Source organism: Megascapheus bottae, chromosome 22 (genome assembly GCF_031878675.1).
Source record: "Megascapheus bottae isolate mThoBot1 chromosome 22, mThoBot2.hap1, whole genome shotgun sequence".
NCBI lineage: Eukaryota > Metazoa > Chordata > Mammalia > Rodentia > Geomyidae > Megascapheus > Megascapheus bottae.
The window spans coordinates 29177367-29199311 of record NC_143530.1 but is presented as its reverse complement, the minus strand read 5'-3'; the positions used below and the strand labels follow the sequence as shown (position 1 = coordinate 29199311).

Sequence of the window (21945 nt, the reverse complement as noted above, 5' to 3'; positions counted from 1 at the left end):
ATGGCCTCATTTAGGTGAATGCCAAAGATGATGAAGGTGTCCTCGTGGGATCCTGGGACAATATCTATGCTTATGGTGTTCCCCCATCAGCCTGGACTGGAAGTGTTGACATTCTGCTAGAATATAGAAGCTCTCAGAAGCCAGTCCGTTATGGCCAGTGCTGGGTTTTTGCCGGTGTCTTTAACACATGTAAGTAATCCAACTGAGTAACATATTTTTAATATAAAGGAAATTTCACTTCAAGATATTTTATCTGTAGCCTGGCAGAGAAGCTTAGCATCCCCCGTTGGCTCTATAGAATTTATAGGTGACTATTCTGGGATGGAGTCAATGCATAATTAAGGTCTGATTATAGAAAGAATGATGGACTGTTTCCTACATAGTCATCCATCATCCAGCACCCCCAGCCATAGAGGCTTGCAGGGACCGAGGAAGAATGTAGGGGAAATGATTAGTTATTTCTAAAAATTATTTTTTAAAAGACTAAAGAGGGGAAACTGATATAATAGTAAGAAAAGAGACTGTTATTGAAACACGCAGACGTATTGCTTATATACTGATTTGTTGCTGAGTTTTATAAATCCATCTAATTTTTTATCCCAATTATGAAATGAATTATGGAAAATACTCTCATTTCCTGCCTTTATACATGAGTCTCCATGGCCTCGAGCAATTAGATGTCAAAATAATCATGAACCATCTTTACCTCCCCTGTTGTTTCCCAGATATCCAATCTATAGAGAAAATATCCAATCTATAGAGAAAAACAAACAGGAACTGAATTACTGTCTTCAGGCTTATGCTTCATTTGTCAAGATGCCATTTGCTTCTCCAGGCCCAGATAATGTTGTATTAATTCACTGAATATTTTAGAAAATACATTTGTTTCTGTGTGTCTCTATCATTGGTAATGATTTTCATTCACCTGACATTTCTCCAGACTTTGAGAAACACTAAGCTCATGTTAGAGTTTACTTTCTGCCTGTTAATTAGTTAAGAATGTTTAGCATACTTAGCATTTTTATAATAAAAAGAAGAAACTGGAGACCAGGACAAGACCATTTTTGAATATGTGATTGTGAAATCTACCAATTTTACTTCTAAGTTGAGCTATGAGATCTGTACCTGAAAACAAACGCTACTGGTAAATTAAGAAAAGACAAGCTAAGTGCCAGTGGCTCACACCTGTAATCCTAGGTATTTAATAGGCTGAGATCTGAGGATTATGATTCAAAGCTAGCCTGGGCAGGAAAGTCCTTGAAACGTTATCTCCAATTAACAACCATAAAAAGTGGGGGGTGGGCAACAAATGAAGTTTTGGTTCAAGTGGCAGAGTGCTAACTTCTCTCACAAAAGCTTAGGGTAAGTTCCCAGACACTGAGTTCAAGTTCCAGGACTGGTAGAAAACAAAACAAAAAAAAATAGGAAAAAAGACCAAAAAAACATACTCTAGGGACCTCATAGTAAGAAGAACCTGAAGAAAGACACAGAAGGGAACGCAGAGGTAGTACCCCAAAGTCAAGCTTTTCCTGTCTGCAAAAGATGAATAGACTTCAGAACAAGTCTTACTTTATATTAGGAACTGATATTCAGCAATTCAAATTAAAATTCATCAGAAACAGCCAAGCACTGGTGGCTCACGTCTGCTCTCCTAGTTACTCACTCAGGGTACTGAAATCTGAGGATTGAGGTTCAAAGCCTGTCAGGGCAGTAAAGCCAGTGAGATTTTTATCTCCAATTAATGAGCAAAGAAAGCTAGAAGTGAAGGAGTGGCTCAAGTGGTAGAGCACCAGCCTTGAGCAAAAAAAAAAAAAAAAAGCTGAGTTCAAACCTCAGTATACACCCATGCACGCACATGTACACGTACACACACACACACACACACACACACACACACACACTACCACACACACACACACACACACCACACCACACACAAAATCACCAGAATCACAATAAGAGCGCCAATTAATTTTCTGGTAAGATTGCAGGTGAAATGGGGCTGCAGATCAACAGAAGAAATGTAAGTGGGAAACCAGGGTGGCTGCATCCCTGTTCTTTGAGATTGAATAAGATTAAGTCATTTAGAGGAACACTTGATCCCTACCAGCCTTTCTGGATTTTCAAGGTTGTTCTACTGAAGGAGATAGATAGTCTTTGTTTTAAAATGCTAAACTATTCCAAGAGAGGGGGAAAAAAAGACAAGCCGAGTCATTAATCTTAAAATTGTCAGCCAAATTATTTTCAATGAGTCCTGATGTCTGGCATCCTGGGAGTCAGGGAGGGCATTTGGATTAAGTTTAATCAATAGATGCATATGGCAACAGATGTGTCCAGGTAATTTATTATATAACAATTAAAATGAAGCTGAAGTGTCACCCTTACACAGAATAACTTCCAGCCTGGAGAAACAAACCCCACTGGGGCTTGTTCTGTACATTTCTAAGTTTCTATAAAATATGAGTTCTTTGATGACCCCATGATGAAAAATTAAACTTCTAGAGCTGTGTGGCTGGGTTGCTATGCCAGTTGGATGTATTTGCCACCAGCTACATTTCTGAAGGGTCCCACCACACAACAATATGTCTCTGTTCTGCCCCCAAGAGACTGAACAAGTCACCCTTCTTCAATTTGGAACGTTTGAGGACATGTCCAAGGAGGACCTTTTCAAGATGGGAAAGAAGAATGCCTCTATTCAAGAGTTCCCCTCCAACTCTGCATTTCTTAAATTTTGATGATGTGCCTAATTATGGTCCTTTCTTGTAGTTCTGCGATGTCTCGGAATCCCAGCAAGAGTCATCACCAATTATTTCTCAGCCCATGATAATGACGCAAATTTACAAATGGACGTCTTTCTGGAAGAGGATGGGAGTGTGAGTTCCAAGCTCACCAAGGATTCAGTCTGGTGAGTTTGATTTATGAGGGCAGTGGCTGATATCAGATTAGAATGGCATTGCAGACTTACCACAAGACAGGCTCCACTTCATGTTTCTTTCTCTTCTATTTTAAGAGACATTCAATACCCACAGGCGTAAGTGTCTGGTTGTCAAGGAACTGGAAATGACACTGGATGGGCAGTTTGGGTTCTCAGCAATAAAAATTGATCATCTCATGATAGCAATTACCAAAAAGGGCATGATTTTTGCTAGTAGGTGTGCTCATCCCGGGTTACCTTTTAACTTAGAACATTAGTATAACAGTTGATGACAGAGGGCTAAGAGGGAGCATTATCTACAGAAGTGCCCTGAGTGAGATTTACTGTTTCCTGTACCAGTACCTATGTGAGTACAAACTTTTCTAGTTTTTTCAATGGTTTTATCAGGTGAGGGCTCATATGATCTTCATTTACAGATGAGAAAATTGAGCCTGAGAGAAGTATTGTCCATGTCTGGTACTTTGGGAGTAAATTCCAAGTACCTCTGACTCTTAACTACAACTTATTTTTACCTCCATACCAATGGGGTTGTCTTTGAGTTTAAAAGTGAGGTTCACTTTGATTATATCCTCAACTTTAACTTGGAGATGGGAGTAAGCCCACAGGCATCTCAAAACACCAACCCCAGCTTCTTTCACTTCCCCAAATGACTGCATCTCAGGCCGTCATCCTACAGATAGACCCTAAAATCCCCTGTGATTATTTTTTCCCTCTTGAGACCCTTTGACCCAAATCAGGACTCTTTAAAAAGACCAAAAACAAAATCTTAAGAGTTCAAGTTGATACTTTGGAGATTAGTTATGGATTGATTCCATTTTTTAACTTTTATTTATTTTTTAATTTTTTTCATATGTTTTTATTGTAATTAATAGAAGGGTTACATGATATTTGCCAGATAGAACCATCCCATTAAAAGATGGGCCAAAGACTTAAAGAGAGTCTTCTCTGAAGAAGAAACAAAAATGGCCTATAGACACATGAAGAAATGCTCAACATCTCTGGTCATAAAAGAAATGCAAATCAAAACAACTCTAAGATTCCACCTCACTCTAGTTAGAATGGCCAGGATCAAGAAAACTAATAACAACAGATGCTGGAGGGGATGTGGCCAGGAGGGATCACTACTACACTGTTGGTGGGAGTGTAAACTCATTCAACCACTATGGAAAGTAGTATGGCAGTGCCTCAAAAGGCTAAACATAGAACTCCCCTATGACCCAGCAATTCCACTACTTGGCAATTATCCAGAAACAAGGACATACTAAATCCACCAGCACAACAATGTTCATTGCAGCACTATTTACCATAGCAAAGATATGGAACCAACCTAGATGTCTCTCAGTTGATGAGTAGATCAACAAGATGTGGTATTTGAACACAATGGAATTCTATGCTTCTGTCAGAAAGAACGACATCGCCCCATTTGTTAGGAAATGGAAAGACTTAGAAAAAATCATATTAAATGAAGTAAGCCAGACTCAAAGGAACTTAGGCTCAATGGTTTCCCTCATTTGTCATAATCAGTAGAAACCTTGGGCTCTCCTAGCAGAGATTTGCAATAGAGCAAAATCTTGATACAAAAGGCCATATAGTATGACGCTAAATGAAAGGATCTCTAGGATATAGAAACATAAGGCATATAATGAATGACTGTTATTCTTAAGGTACTATGTTATCTCTCATCTCTTTTGCTGTCCCTTGGTTATCTCATATTGTTACAGTATCTCACTTTGTTACCTGATATATCGGATATATTTGTATTTGGTTATTTGAAATTGGATAGGGAAGGGGGGAAAACAAGATGAGGGGTGGAGGTAGGGGGAGGGAAATGGGTACCAAGACATGTGAAAGGGTATCAATGTATGGGAATTAATGCACCATCTATCTGGCAAATACCATGTAACCCTTCTATTAATTACAATAAAATTATATGAAGAAAAAAAGAGTTCAAGTTTAAAGGGTAGTCTCTGTATAAAGAAATTGTGGAATTGCTTCAGCTGTCCCCAGGCTTTGACCCAAGCTAGAATTTCCAAGTTCAAAATAGTTCTCTCAGGCCGGGAGTTTGGCCTAGTGGTAGTGGTAGACTGCTTGCATAGCATGCACAAAGACCCAGGTTTGATTCATATATAGAAAAAGCTGGAAGTGGTATTATGGCTCAAGTGGTAGATTGAGCTCTACCCTTGAGAAAGCCCAAGGACAGTGCTCAGGCCCTGAGTCGGAGTTCCAGGACAGGCAAAAAAAAGTGTCTCGTAGAGTTGTTCTTTATAAGTAATAAAGCTACAAGAATGTCCATTGTAAAAGTATCCAAATGGGGGTAATGGGGAGAGAAATGGATGTCATTGGAAGAAAAGTGGCAAAATAGCAGTGTCTGAGGTCCCCAAGATACCAGGTTGGATTACACTTTCAAAGGGCTGTTAGGTGGTCAGGACTTTGGGGCACTCTTTGGTGAATGTACAAAGAAAGAATTGTCTGCTAGTAGCAAGGAAATTTACTACCAGGAACATGTCCAGTGCAGCTCATTTGAAGGGAATGAGCTGAGCCTTGGTGAGTGGGAAAGTTTGGCCAAGGCAAAGGGAGCTTCTTCACTCTGAAAACCATACTGCAATTTAAAGCACCATTTAGGCCTATAAAATTACAAGATAGCAGCCCTTCATGTGCATGGAGCGACAATACAAACAGAACAGGCACTCTGGAGCCATCAGGGACAGTGGAAAATGGAAAGGTGACAATTGTGCATGTCTGTATGTGTGTTGGTGCTAGTACTGAGAAGCTAAGTGTGCTCAGGGAACTGGACGCTGTCCTATAGCTTTTTATTTTTCTCAAGGCTAATGCTGTAGCATTTGAGCCACATCTCTGCTTCTGGCTTTTTGCTAGTTATTAGGAAATACGAGTCTCATGGTTTCTACCAAGGCTGGCTTTGAACCCTAGTCTTCATATCTCAGCCTCTGCGTAGCTAAGATTACAGGAATAAGCCTAGTTACAAAGTGACAATTGTTGTTTACCATTCTGCATCTCTTCCTATGCACATTCAGGTGCACATTGATGTGTGTTCGTACACACACACACACACACACACACACACACACACACACTATCTTTTTCCCAGCTCTTTTATCCAAATTCCTCCTCTCCTAAGTGCAGAGGATACCCGGCAAATAGCCCACCTTGGCCCTAAGAAAAATTGCTACAAAATCGTAAGGCAGACAGCGCTTGCCTTTGGTATCCCCATTCTGTCTGAGCACCCTCCTTCTTTCCTCTGCCCCTCATACTTTTTGCCCCTTCAAGGCTTAAATATCCACTGATGCACCTTGAGACTATGCTCACTGCCTGCCTCTCACACACCCACACTCCTTTCCCTCCTCTCTTTGTGGGATTTCAACACATGACAACCAACCAACCATGGCTGGAGATAACCCATCACAGCACACACCCTGAGCACAGGCTTAAAGAGCTCTGCCATGCACCAATTATGTGATGCTCAGTGAGGCCCAACCTCTTTGCCTCTTTTCTCCTCTAAATGGAGGCATCAAATTCCCCGCATCACCCAGCACAGCATAACAGGTGGCTAATGAATGTCAGCTGTCACAATCACCTTTATTATTAAGTGCACAGCTGGACCTTTGTGGTGACAATATGTTGCCATCAACATCAATTCCTTGAAGCAGTCAAGAAAGAGGGTGGATGATGTCCTCAGGTTATAGTGAAGGCTTGTTCATCCTCACGCAAACCCTACTGGTCTTTACAGCTCCAGGAAGATGGACACGTAAGGACACCTGGTCAAGGAAGAAGGGCTTTCCATGACACATCAACCCTGGTGTGGTCACCACAGCTATGCCTGTGTGTCAAGCTCTGGGCTGTTATTTGCTTTGTGGCTTTGAGAATAAGAGTCATCTATAGCAGTTATTATGTCCTAATGGAGTAGCCATGATAATTCATTGGCTATCATGGTAGAACACACTTTGAGCATCTCTAATCCAAATATCTGAAATCTGATATGTTACCAAATCCAAAAGTTTTTGAGTATCATGTGATACCACAGGTATCACCTTATGAGAGTCATAGTTGACTCTCAGTTGTGCTAAGATTGTATAAAATGTCCCTCAGAATATGTGCACGATGTATATGTGAAACACATGGAGGCCATCCACAAGTTTTCTGTAACAGAGATGCTTAGGACCAGAGTCGCCAGGCTGGAACTTTTGCATATATATATATACATACATACATATATATATATACACATACATATATATATACATACATATATATATGCACAGTGGTCAACCTGGTGCCAACCCAGCTCTAAGGTGGTCACTGGCCAGGAGTGGCTGCCTGAGCTAGAGCTGGAAGTGAGTGAGGAGAAGGAGCAGAGAAGCTAAACTGAGACTAACATGAGCATGGCAGTCATTTGCTTGGTACCAGCTGACCACCTGGAGGTCAGACTGACAACACATGGCTTAGTGAATTTCATCTCATAGGTCCCAAAGCAATGGCCACATCCAAGCCCTGGATTCTCCTCCTCAGTAGACTCCAGTCACCCAATCCACACCAGCCTGATCATTCCCTCCTGGGCGCCTGTGGTCCCTACTCTTCTGCTTCCTTCCTTTCCCCTTCCTGCCTTTCCTCCTCTTCCCTCTTTCTTTTTCCCTTTCTTTTTTCTTCCACTTTTCCCACCTTCTCCTCTTCTATCTTTTCTCCTCTCTTCTCCCCTCTCATCTTCTTTACCCACGTCCTCCTGTGTTTCCTCTTCCTCCTCCTCCTCCTCCTCCTCCTCCTCCTCCTCCTCCTCCTCTTCTTCCTCCTTCTTCCTCTTTCTCTCCCCCCACCCCTCCCCGCTTCTCTTCAACACTTAGGTCCCTGTGGTCCACGGTTGGTGATAGATCAATTGTGCAGTTCAGCCTCAGTGGCTCAGGGCATCCCTGCTACAGGATTCTTCCAAGTCTCTGGATGCCCAAACCAGAAATAAGCCAATAGGTTCAGAGAGAGCTCAGGGATGTGGAAGCAAGTGTGTTAAGCTCACAACCCTCCAAAACAATGGACAAAGTTTAGATTTTATCCCTTGTTCTGATCTTCTCATCACCAACCATAGAGGACAGACAGCTGGTTCACCGCCTGGGACCTTCCTTCTGGGAGTGCCTTGTTACCTTGGGGCTGCAGTGACCCCAAACAAACATCCTATCAACACCAACAGAGGGCACAGTTGTCCAGGGCAGGGATGGGGAAGGGGGAGGAAAGGGGGTTCCTTAGCTATTTAGGAACAGGCAAAGAACCAGGGGACCTTAGCAAACCACATTCAGGTATTAGAGCCAGTGAATCTTCAAGTGGCAAAGGTAAGGTCACACGTCATAGACAAAGCAGTCTAAGCAGCCTGTCTCCGGCATGGGATTGGGTGCGGGTGGGCAGCTGAGAGCCCCAGTGGATGCCTGTGCTTCACTACAGTGCAGATAGCAAAGGGAAACATGACAGCACACTGAGGAGGGACAGCCAGGGCTCATGCAGTTAGGCAGTGACAGGGATGGCTTCACTGTCCCTTGCAAGAGCCCTATTTGATCACCTCATTATACAAAGGTCAGGGTAGAAATAGAAGCAATTTGAAAAGACAGGGGATGGTGGCACTTATCAGAGTTAGGAAAGGCTTTCAACTCTAGGCGGTGTATGTGCTGTCCTGTCCTTGGCTGGAGCAAGGAGAGTCAGATTTGATGATTTAGAGCAGAACACTCCTCTTAACATGCCACACACACACACACACACACACACACACACACACACACACACACACAGCCACCTCCAAATAGGAGAGCCGGGTCTGAGCTCTCTTCTGCCTGTCTTTGTTACTGGTTGGAAATTTTTTAATGCCCACTGAATTGAATAAATATCACACCATCATCCAGAAAGCCCTGTTATATAGTACTGTGTCCAAACACCAGATGCTGGATCCAGAGAGAAATTAACCAAGGTCCTTAAAGAATTCCAGCTAATGATGGGGTGGCATACATATTTATAATAGTCTAAATGATATGGAAGGAGATTTTTGGTGCACTGGAAATCAGAGAGACCAGGAAAGGGGTTGTCCTTAGCCCAGGGAGGTAGGGCTGTTCCCACAAAAAGTAGTATGAAATGAAAGCCATTTTTTTCCCTGCCGTCTTCTGAGTTTGTTACACAAAGGCAAAAAGCCTTCCTATCTCAGCCTTTGCAGCTCTGTCCTGTATTACACTGGTGTCCCTGGCCACCCTTCTTGATGCCTGCAGGCTGGACACCCACAAGGAGCAAATGGAATTATGACTAGCAGGGGTGGGGGTAGTATCCACCATTAACTCCCCGCACTCTGCTCACCCACTGGGAATGACCCCAGCACAGGTACTGCTTTTGTAAGGGCAAATCACCCTTGCTCTCTTCCTTTCATGGACAGTCCACCACCATTCTGAGGCCATCTTAGAAGCAATAGTAGCCCTGGCATCCAGCTTCTCAGTTCTGCTTCAGGCATGAAGCTTACTGCTCCTGAAGCCAGAGGAAAGGCAGTCAGGGTTGCAGGAAGCTGAGGAAAGCGACTGTGCATTCAACAAAAATCACACTTTAGGCGTTAAGTTCAGATCTTTGCAGAAGCTAGGGAGCTATCCTCTCTCTCAACTGTGGGCAGACAGCAGCAGCAATTCACAGCTCTGGGGGCCCAACACAGAAACGACCAACATAGATGAAGGGCCAAGCTGGGATGCTCAGAAGGCTGGGTGAACTTGGCACACTTTCTACTTATGATGACAAAAGCCCATTGTAAGTAGAGGACCACTTGTTTTTTCTTAGGAAGTATAGGACGATGTAGGGGGGAGTGGGGGGGTAGGAGACTCCATCCGTGATCCAAGACTAGAAAGAGGCTGAGCACACGTGCATAGAAGTTACATGAGCTGAGCTCATTTGTTTCATAGACAATATCTAATTGACCAGTTGGCAGCTAGGTAAAAATAGCCTAAACCTGAGGGGTTTAAATGTCTTATTTTATGTTAATGACAATTTTAAGAACTGAATGTTAAAAGAACTAACAAGAGTCTTTATTACTTATATTTCCTCTTCATCTGAAATTAACTGGATTTGGTTAAAGTGTTTTTTAATATGGTTTTTTTCATATATTTTTATTGTAATTAATAGAAGGGTTACATGATATTTGCCAGATAGATGGTGCATTAATTCCTATACATTAATACCCTTTCACATGTCTTGGTCAATATAGTTTTTTAAAAAATAATTGTGAACTAGCTAATTTGCATTTATCTCTTTCAGTTCAAAGTCATGACTATCTAAGATTTGGTCAATGATCCAAGTAGAAGGAAATTTCATATTTTCTTTTGTTTTTCCTGGAGGTACTGTGGGAAAAAGCAAAGTCAAATTATTCTTTTTAATCTTCATTGTCTCTCCTTCTCAATCTCTGTCTTTCTCTCTCTCTCTTCCTGTCTGCCTCTGCCTCTGTCTCTGTCTCTCTGTCTCCTTCTATCTCTGTCTCTGTCTCCCTGTCTCTCTATCTCCGTTTCTGTCTCTCTGTCTCTGTCTCTCTGTGTCTGTCTCTCAATCTTTCCATCAGCAAAGAAACATGATTAGCTCAATTAACAATTAGCTGAGCAACTTTCAACAAGTTGTTCAACTTGTCTGAGCATTCATTTTCTCACATGGAAACTTAAGAATTGAGTTTTAATGAGCTATAATTTCCTTCCCAGCTCCAAAATAGTTCAAAATAAATTGTGGTGTTCTTCCAGCCCAGCCTCTCCTCCAGGGCTTGGCAGTTCCCATCATTTGCTTAGTGTGAAGACCTACTCTCAGCACATGGCCAGGCTGAGATCTGCTCCCTCACATCTAGGTGATAATTTGCAATTTGCTAATTTGCATACCAGCTCTCCTGAAAGGCAAGAAACAGAACAAAAAGGTAACATATGAAAGCAAAGGTAACATATGAGTGTCTGCAATTGTCTAGCCAGTCTCAGTGCCTCTGGCTCTCAATATGAGAAAAGAGGAGAGAAGAAAAAGAAAAAACAACCTTCGTTCAATACATTTAGAAAGGATACCATTTTAAGCAGGGCACCTAAGGTTCATGCCTGAAATCCTAGCTATTCAGGAGACTAAGATCTGAGAATCACAGTTCAAAGCCAGCCATGGAAGGAGTCTGTGAGATTCTTATCTCCAATTAGCTACCCAAAGAGGAAGAGAGCATTAAGAAAAAAGAAAAAAAGTTCAGGGACAGTACCAAGGCCCCATTTCGAGTCTCCAACTGGCATACACAAAAACAAAGGAGTACCATTTCATTATTTTTGTCTTAAACCCCAAATGGGAAAAAAGACCACTCTGACGCATTATGTATTGTTAAGTACAAATCTATAAATAAAACTAATTTGAGAGCACTAATTTGCTAATTTCACACCCAGGAGCTCACCCTCAGGCAATTCTAATGCTCACTGCAAATGAATTACAACAATAAGCACATCTGTAAAATATAGATCTATCAATCTTTACGTGAGTGTAAATGCTCTATAGGTCCCAACTAGTTGGGATATATTACCATCTTCACCTTTAATTATGACCTTTGAGGACCTCCAGGATATTGAAACAAAAGCCATATAATGAATGATTGTTGTCCTTAATGTACTATGTTGTCTCTCATCTCCTTTGCTGTCCCTTGGTTATCTCATATTGGTATAGTATCTCACTTTGTTATCTGATATATTGAATTTATTTGTATTTGGATATTTGAAATTTGATAGGGAAGGGGGGAAAACCAAGACGGGTGGGGGTGTGGGGGGGGAGGGAAATGGGTACCAAGACATGTGAAAGGGTATCAATGTATGTGAATTAATGCACCTTCTATCTGGCAAATATCATGTAACCCTTTTACTAATTACAATAAAAAATAGAAAAAAATTATGACCTTTGAAAATTAGAGTGAATTTCAAATAAAATAGTGTATAAGAAAATTTCTAAGTATATATCAAACTGCTTAAATATGCCAGAGGATTTGTAAAATTATCCATGACACATCCAAGTTACTAATTCTGCATGACTATCAAACATGTTTATTTTCAGACATCATCATTCAAACCCCACATTGGGTCCAAGCATCTATATAAAATTCACCAGGAGCCAGACAGTGTAACCCATAAACGAAAGGCTAGAACAATGCATCAAAAGCATACCAACATGTTGAAGAGCGGGCATAAGTAGGGTGCCAGTATCTCACACCTATAATCTTACCTACTCCTAGCCTACTCAGGCTGAGCTCTGAAGAACAGTGGTTTGAAGTTCTACAGGGTGGAAAGTCCTTCACTCAATCCTCAGAAATAATCAGCATGACTCAGATTGTAGAGCACTAGCCAAACAAGTCAGGTTAAGCAAGTTCGAGGCCCTGAGTTCAAATCCTGGTATTGGCATATGCACACACACACACACACACACACACACACACACACACACACACACACAGAGGAAAGCTTCTTGCCGCCTGCAAAGAATACACTAACTTACATTTTTGGATGACTTCCTTTCCATCAGGCTTTTCTTTCAGTGGTGACATATTTAACTCAAAGATTCCTTTAAACAACCTTGCAGAAAATTATAATCATTATTCTCATTTATAGATGAGTATGCTAAAACAAAGAACGTACTTCGTAAGACTGAATTTAAGGAAGACCGGGGGACTGATTCTCTTTATAACATCCTTATTGGAAGATCAGCTACATACCACAAAATGCACTGTTTTGAAATATCCAGTTCAGTAATGTTTAGTAGATTTGCAGTGCTTTAAATCACTAAAACTCCATTGCCATCTAGTTCCAGAAACTGTCATTACCCCAAACCCCATCACCCAACCTTTTCCTCTAGCCTTGTGCATAGTTTTCTGCCCATTGTGGGTATTTCATACAAGTAGGATTGCACAGTGTGTGACCTTCTTGTGTCTGGCTGCTATTTCTCTCATAATGATATTCTTTAAGGCATTGAAGATTTTAGTTCTCAAATCCATTTTTTTCTTTTTTCTTTGCTTGCATATGCTTTTGGTATCATACATATGAAATTATTACCTTAACCAGTATCACAAAAATTTGCTATTGTGTTTTCTTTGGAGTTTTCTGGCTTTAGGTCTTATGGTCTACAATTCTTTTTGAATTAACTGTTTCTTTTTTCTGTACCAGAGTTTGAACTTAGAGCCTTATGTTTGCTTGGCTTCCCTTCTCAGCTAGAGCACAACCACTGTAATAATGTCTCCAGTCTACATTTTAGCTGGCTATCTTAGAGATGAAGTCCTTTCTGTCTAGGCTGGCTTGTAAACATTATTCTCCAGATCTCAGCCTCCTGAGTAGCTAGGATTACAGGCATACGCTAGAATAATAAACATATTATTGATGACTTTCACTGTCCTTTTTTTTGTCATGGGGCCTAACCTCTGGACCTGGGTGCTGAGCTCTTCAGCTTAAAAATAGTGTTCTGCAAATCTGATTTCTTTACAGATTCACATAAGTGTTCTGATATAACCTCCATTACCTTTGCCCTAGAATATCACATTTGGCTCTTCATCAACCTCTCTTTCCTTCTACCCTTGTATTACAGTGGGGTTTTTTTGCTCATGGATGAGGGACTAAAACTTTTTGATATAAGTCAGATAGAAATAGTATCTGCTCGAGCATCTGTATGGCAAAGGAAAAAGCTAGCAAATTAACTAGAAAGTCTACAGAGTGGGAGAAAATCTTCACTAACCATACAATGGACAACGGCCTCATATCTAAAATATATCAACAGCTCAAAAAATTGCATCACTCCAAAACTAATCTCCAAAGTAACAACCATCCCATTTATAGATGGGCCAAAGACTTAAAGAGAGTCTTCTCTGAAGAAGAAATAAAAATGGCCCATAGGCACATGAAGAAATGCTCAACATCTCTGGTCATAAAAGAAATGCAAATCAAAACAACTCTAAGATTCCACCTCACTCCAGTTATAATGGCCAGGAACAACAGATGCTGGAGGGGATATGGCTAGGAGGGATCACTACTACACTGTTGGTGGGAGTGTAAACTCGATCAACCACTATGGAAAGCAGTATGGCAGTTCCTCAAAATACTAAACACAGAGCTCCCCTATGACCCAGCAATTCCACTACTTGGCATTTACCCAATTATCCAGAAACAAGGACATACTAGATCCACTAGCACAACGATGTTCATTGCAGCACTATTTACCATAGCAAAGATATGGAACCAACCCAGATGCCCCTCAGTTGATGAGTGGATCAACAAGATGTGGTATTTATACACAATGGAATTCTATGCTTCTGTCAGAAAGAACGACATCACCCCATTTGTAAAGAAATGGAAAGACTTAGAAAAAATCATATTAAGTGAAGTAAGCCAGACTCAAAGGAACTTAGGCTCAATGGTTTCCCTCATTTGTCATAATCAGTAGAAACCTTGGGCTCTCCTAGCAGAGATTCACAATAGAGCAAAATCTAGATACATAAGGCCATATAGTATGACACTAAATGTAAGGATCTCCAGGAGATAGAAACAAAAGTCATCTAATTAGTGATTATTGTCCTTAATGTACTATGCTATCTCTCATCTCTTTTGCTGTCCCTTGGTTATCTCATATTGTTACAATATTTCACCTTGTTATCTGATATATTTTATATATGCTTAATTGGTTATTTGAAATTGGATAGGGAGGGGGGAAATCGAGATGAGTAGGGGGAGAAAGGGAGGGAAATGGGACCATGACATGAGAAAGGGTACCAATATTTGTGAAGTAATGTACCTTCTATCTGGTGAATATAATGTAACCCTTCTATTAATTACAATAACAATATATGAAAAAATGATATAAAAAAGAAATAGTATCTGTTCTTCCAATGTTTTATGTAGTTTCAAGTCTAGGTTAGTAAAATCCAGTTTCTATAATGCTTGCTCTACATGATTGTTGTGATTATAATTGCTTATCATACATTAGGCAAGCTGCATTTTGTCTCCTTCAAACCTCCAACACTGGAGGGGTTTCATACAAGCCATATATTTTTTCTGAAGCAGTTCCTTCAATTGTCTCTGGACCACATATCACGTGCTTCAAGCCACTCTCCAATTAACACCATTTCAGAGAGGTTTAGCATAATAATTTCATATATAAGTTGGTATCCCAACCCTGTCTCCTTTATCGTTTTCTTTTTAGCATTTGCCATTGGACTGTGATATACACAATTTTTAATTATCTTTTTTTGGCACCTATTTCTTCTGTCAGAGCAGAAATTGGTACTAATAGAAAAGTTCAATATATTCTTGAAGGAATAAATAAATACCTGAACAAACAACAACAACAAAAATAGTGTTCTTTCGCTTAGAGCCACAGTGCCACTTGTGTTTTTTTGGTGGTTAATTGGAGATACGAGTTTCATAGACCTTCATGACCAGGCTAGCTTTGAACTATAATCCTCAAATCTCAGCCTCCTGAGTAGCCAGGATTGCAAGCCTGAGCCACTAGCACCTGTCCATTTCTTTTTGAACAGGTTACCCCCACCCTCATCTTCCACCCTCTTCCCTCAAGTAGTAAAATTCATTTCCAACATCGTGTCTGGTGAGTATCACTGTTGCATTGGTTCACTCTGCCCCACCATCCCCAAGTCAGATAAACTTATACATAAGACAGAGGGTACAGGAATAAAAAAACAGTACCAACAAATAAACCAAAGTAACAAAATAAAGTAAGGAAAATGATATAACTATGAATAATACACACATACACAAAAAGAAAAAAACTCTTCTTCCCACTTCTGTTCAATAAGCATCGTTTTATGTAGTCATATGCACATAGCTACTGAGCTATTGTGATCTTCTGTTAAAAATATCCTAGATATATTCTAGTTATTACAAATGAGAGAAACCTTGCAGGCTATGTTTCTTTGGATCAGGCTTGCTTTTCTTAATATAATTTTTCCAAGTCTTTCTACTTACTTATGAATAAGGCAATGTCATTCTTCCTGATGGAAGCATAGAATTCTATGATAGATAGATAGATAGATAGATAGATAGATAGGGATAGAAATACACCACACACCACATTTTCTTGATCCTTTCATCTACTGAGGGGCATCTTGGTTGATTCCATATCTTAGCTATGGTGAAGAATGCTGAGATGAACATAGTTGTGCTGGTAGTGGTGTCCTTGTTTGTGGCATTTGGGGTGAATTCCTAGGAGTGGAATTGCTGGGTCATAGGGGAGTTCTATGTGTAGTCTCTTGAAAAAACTCCATACTGCTTTCCTGAGTGATTGAACCAATTTACATTCCCACAAACAGTGAAGTAGCATTTCCTTTGGGTCACATCCCCGCCAGCATCTGTTATTTGTTTTCTTGATAATGGCCCTTGTAACTGGGGTGAGGTGGAATCTCAATGTTGTTTTGATTTGCATTTCTTTCTTTCTTTCTTTCTTTCTTTCTTTCTTTCTTTCTTTCTTTCTTTCTTTCTTTCTTTCACCGGTTATGGAGCCTGAACTCTGGGCCTGGGCGCTATCTCTGAGCTCTTCAGCTCAAGGGTACCGCCCTACCCCTTGAGCCACAGCACCACTTCTGGTTTTCTAGTGGCTAATTAAAGATAAGAGTCTCACTTTCTTTAGTGCCTAGGCTGGCTTTGAATCATGATCCTTCAATCTTAGCCTCCTGAGTAGCTAGGATTACAGGCACGAGCCCCAGCTCCTGGCTTCTGATTTGCATTTCTTTTATGGCCAGAGTTGTTGAACATTTCTTCATTCGTCTATTAGCCATTCTTACTTCTTTGGAGAAGTCTCTTTTTAAATCTTTTAGTCCATTTATTAATTGGGTAGTTGTGTCTTTGAGTGTTTATTTTGAGGGGTTTATTTATTTATTTATTTGCCAATCCTGGGGCTTGAACTCAGAGCCTGAGCACTGTCCATGGATAATTTTTGTTCAAGGATAGCACTCTGCCACTTGAGCCACAATGGCACTTCCAGCGTGTTCTGTGAAGGTGGTACTAAGGAATCAAATCTAGGGCTTCATGCATGCTAGGCAAGCATTCTACCACTAGACTACACTCACAGCCCCATAAGGGGGTTTAATTTTTTGAGCACTGAGTATATTTTAGCTATGAAGAAACACTGTTGCTTCATAGTTTGCTCAAGGCTGGTGTCCTATCACTTATACTTGTCTGCTGAGGCTGTCTTTGAACATCAATCTTCAACTTACTCAGAAGCTAGGATTATAGGCATGAGCCACTGGCACCTGTGCAACATACCTTTTTGCAGGTTATTTTGAAAACAGATTCTTGTGGACATTTCTGCCAAGGCTAGCTTCCAATCATGATGCTTTGAAGCTCTGCATTCTAAGCAGCTAAGATTACAGGTGTGGCTGCCTGACAATTATAACTGTAAAACCCCTATCCATCAGCCCAACAATAAAATACAATAAAAAATATGAAAAAAATTTACCATTGTGTGCATCTGGCTTGGTGTTGATGCTAGTTGTTTGTGTTGTTGTTAGCGCTGCTATTTATATTTTCAGTGACTTTCCTAATTCTCTATTCATTGTCATTTATGCCCACTGAAGTCTGTGCTGAGTTAGGTTTGTAGCCAGATAATGAATAAACAAAGGTTTTCTTAAGTTCTTTCAACCAGCACATTCCCCAGGCTTAGCCAAAGAGCTCCTCTGTGTGTAGAAAAGTAATGCTTCACCAGGAAGTTTACATTTGTGCTACAGAATTCACTTCCAGATGGAACTGAGCCTCGAGGTCAATTAGGCAGAAGAGATTAGGACTTTCTTGAAGTTTGCTATAGCCCTCTAGGTATGTATAGCCATCTACACTCTCCGGAATGTGCTAGAGATTCTTAAGGTCCCTCATGAATATATTACTTTCTAGTTTTTCTTTCCAAGTTGTTTATGTTACCTGTTATTAGCCTCAAGTGGTATCTACTTCAGGCAGCTGTGATGGGAAATAGTTGCTCTGAATTGTGTTTGGAAACCATCCTATAGATGGAGTTATTTGCACCAAGTGAGCACTGACTCAGATCACAAACAAAGATAAACCTTGGGAATCGAGATTTTTCAGGGATCTGCCAGAAAGGTGCAACAGTAGAAAGTTGGGTAGAAGGAGCTTTCAGGGAGTTCTAACCCATATTCTTAAATTCACTGGCTTTCTCAGCCATATATTTTTAAAAATCAGTGAGCCTGTTGGTTTTCATGACTTCTGTGGGTTATGGAGAGGGTATAGAATTGGAGTAAAGCTTCATTAATCTCAGTCTTCTTACAGTTCTGAAATGTATCCATCATTAAATAAACACTACTCAAATTTTTCCAGTTTTGGTTCATTTTCAGAGTTCTGGAAGAGTTGGTTTGAGCATATTCACCTACATTGCCGCTGTGAAAGAAATTCCCAAAACTAGCTGGGTATGCATGCATGCCTGCCTGCCTGCCTCCCTTCCTCCCTTCCTCCCTCCCTCCCTCTTTTGTTCCTTCCTTCCTTCCTGCCTTCCTTCCTTCCTTCCTTCTTTCCTCGCTTCCCTCCCTCCTACCTGCCTGTCTTTCTTTCTTTCTTTCTTTTCTCTTCTGATACTGGAGGGTTGGAGTGAGGGCCTCACACTTGTTCCTCTTGCTTGTTCTGCCCATGCTCTACCGCATGAGCCATATCTCCTTTTGGCTTTTTGTTGGTTAATTAGGGATGGAATCTATTCTTGTGGACTGGACTCAAATCATGATCCTCCACTTCTGACTCCTGAGTAGCTAGGACTGTAGACATGAGCCACTGGCACCTGGATTTAAAACTGATTTTAATCAGTAACTTGATAAATTGGGGATCTACACACTCTAGTGCTCAAAAGCTTATATTTTGTAGGGACAGTTTTGGCCTCTAGTATAGTATTCTTGACATGTATCTGTTAAATTATATTATTTCATATACCACAATGAGTCAATGATGGGGATATGTTCTGAGAAATGTATTATTAGGCTTGGCTCCAGTGGCTCACCCTGTAATCCCAGGTTCCTCAAGAAGCTGAGACCTGAGAAGATGGCAGACAAAACCAGTCAGGAGAGGGGGGAGGGAGGGAGGGAGGGAGGGAGAGAGAGAGAAAAGAGAGCAAGAAAAAAGAAAGAGGAGAGCGAAAGGGAGGGAGGATGGAAGAGAGAGAGAGAGAGAGAGAGAGAGAGAGAGAGAGAGAGAGAGAGAGAGAGAGAGAGAGAGAGAGAGGAAAAGTATTATTAAGGAATTCTTTAGTGTTTGAACACCCTGGAATACACTTATATACACCTGGATATTCTAAGTCAATCACCGAGCATGGTGCCTGTCCAGTCTAGAGATATGGTTAAATGCAGTGGTCTTGGCTGTAGTTAGTGTAGCACAATATATTTTTTACAGTACATTTTTCTTAGTAAGTAGGGTAGACTCTAAAATAATGACAAAACACATTGTATAGTAGACACGTAAGTCAACAATGTAGTTGTTTATTATCACTACTAAGTATCATATACTGTATACAATCATAGCGTTAGATTTTTATGACTGGTGGCACTCCACTAGCCCTATTATTCTATTATCACACAAACGCATGAGAAGAGCAATACACTATGATGTCAAAACAGGAAGCATGTCACCAACAATAGAACGTCTTCAGTTCCCTTACAATCTCATGCGATCTCAATCCTACCAGCAGCCCATCAGCAGGAGATGCAGATTTTCATTTCTTCATTTTTCCTACATATTAGAGGCATTGTGCTGACCTTTCAGATATCATGTGCATAGCAAGCTACCTATAGATTTAATTTTGAGCATAATAAAGGAACATTCAAAGCTTAGTTTAAGCCTCAAAAGAAGCATTAGTATTCAGTGAGTCAAAATGATTGCTCCAGACTCTCCTTTCTCTGTATTTCAGCTACCCTAATTCCACTGCTAGAATATCCAGAGTTCCTGGTGGTCCACATTCTCTCAAGCCTCACTTGGGAGTAGACAGAGAGCTCAGATGGTGCCGAGTCAGAGGCACAATAGAATGAGCCACTTAGGATCAGGTCTATTAAGGAGCCCACACCTGTTATCCTAGCTACTCAGGAAGCTGAGATCTGGGGATCATAGTTTGAAGCCGACACAATCAGGAAAGTCTGACTCTTATCTCCAATTAATCTTCCCCACCCCCCAAAAATAGACATAAAGCTATGATTTCAGTAGTAGATAACTAGCCTTCAGCAAAAAAAAGGCAAAAAATAAAAAACAAAAAAGCTAAGGAGCAGCACAAAGGCCCTGAGTTCTAGCAACAGTACCAGCACCTTGCCAGCACCGTGTGTGTGGGGTGTGTGTGTGTGTGTGTGTGTGTGTGTGGGTGGGTGTGTGTGTGAGAGAGAGAGAGAGAGAGTATGCACACAGCAGAGGGGTTGTACAATGTCAGAAAGGCTCAAAGGAGAACATATCTATACAAATGTATAATGCTGTTCATGTCTCAGAAGTATATGAGACATTTTCATAAGAAAATGTCATAATCTGATTAATCAGAAATTCTGCCTAAGATAGCCAGCATATAGTCTATGGCAAGGTTGTTCTAAAGAATTAGAAGCTAATAAAATATGTGCCACAAAGGTGAATTTCTTTTTATGATTAATGAAAATTTTATAAAAACAAGAGCTAGCAACTTTAGCATATTATATTCATAAACACCTTTATAATGTAAAACAGGACTTTGTTACCTGCTGAGCCTGTTGTCTGTATTACTTTTTTCATTTTTCTCTGATAATTATAGATGAACTTGGTCAGAATTTATTATAGAGACTCATTTATACATGATAGGTATATAAACACACATCTTCAAAGTCCAGTATTTACTTCCCTTTCAACCAGGGTCTCAGCTCCTGGCTCCCTATGTCAAAAAGTGGCACAGTGGATGAGAGGAGGGAGTGGGGAGCTCAGCAGAGGAAAGCTGCAGCAGCTCTTCTCAAGTCCATGGCAGCCGTGGTTTAAGTGGGCAGGTGTTTTGAGCATTTTTAGTTTGGGGACTTGGAGGGAGGGGGCTGCTTTTTGGTTTTCTGTCTTGTTTTGATTTGCTTATGGGATTGTTGTTTGCATCTTGTTTTTACTAAATATGGTTCCATTCTCTGTCTCTTCCATTTTCTGATACTACATTTGAAGTTTTAAAATAGAAAGCATAAAATTCAAAGGAGAAGAGACAATGAAAGAAGAGAGGAAAAAAATCTGTATAGCTATCCCTTAATTTTCCAAGAATTTATCTTATTAAAGTAGTTGGAGCATATCTTAATAAGTATTCAAATCACTTCTTTCTAAAGATTGAAGCTAGAAAATCTGGACTGTCAGGACTAAGGAAGGACAGACTCCTAGAAATTTTATGTATAGAAAGACTCAGTTAATGGAAACGTATTACATACTAATTTTCCCTAATATATCTTGGTTGATCAGATTCCCTTTAGTGGATGAGTGCATCAGGAAAATGTGCTATATATATATATATATATATATATATATACATATATATATGATGGAATTCTATGCTTCTATCAGAATGATAATGCACCATTCATAAAGAAATAAAAATGTTATATATATATGTTTGTATATATACTATGCATAGTAAGCCAGACCCAAAGAAACATAGGCTGCATGGTTACTCTCATTTGCAGTAATTAGAATGTGCCTATAAGTCTGTGGTTTCCCTCATTTGTAGTAATTAGAATGTGTCTATAAATCAATAAGTAAACACAATGGGTGATAAAAGACAAGAATTACACTTGGACATGATAAATTAGCAGAACTCTAAACAGTCACTCTGTGAGACCAAAGGAGGCTATTCTTTTTTTTTAATTTTACTTTTTATTGTCAGAGTAATGTATAGAGGGGTTACAGTTACATTCACCACAGTTACATTTACCAGGTAGTAGGTACATTACATCTCACACATTGATACCCCTTCTTGTGTTTTTGTCCCTATTTCCCTCCTCCCACCCCCTTCCAATCATCTTGTTTGCCCCTTCCCTTTCCTATTTCAAATTAACA

General features: G+C 40.3%; 1 protein-coding gene across 1 annotated transcript in view; it reads left to right on the top strand.

Annotated features, from left to right (window-relative positions):
- Positions 1 to 21945, top strand: part of F13a1 (coagulation factor XIII A chain) — a 181570-nt gene that overhangs the window by 96529 nt on the left and 63096 nt on the right. The window contains exons 7-8 of the mRNA XM_090356424.1: positions 15 to 189; positions 2767 to 2905. Coding sequence (XP_090212550.1) covers positions 15 to 189; positions 2767 to 2905 — 314 coding nt within the window. The remainder of the gene's footprint in view (positions 1 to 14; positions 190 to 2766; positions 2906 to 21945) is intronic.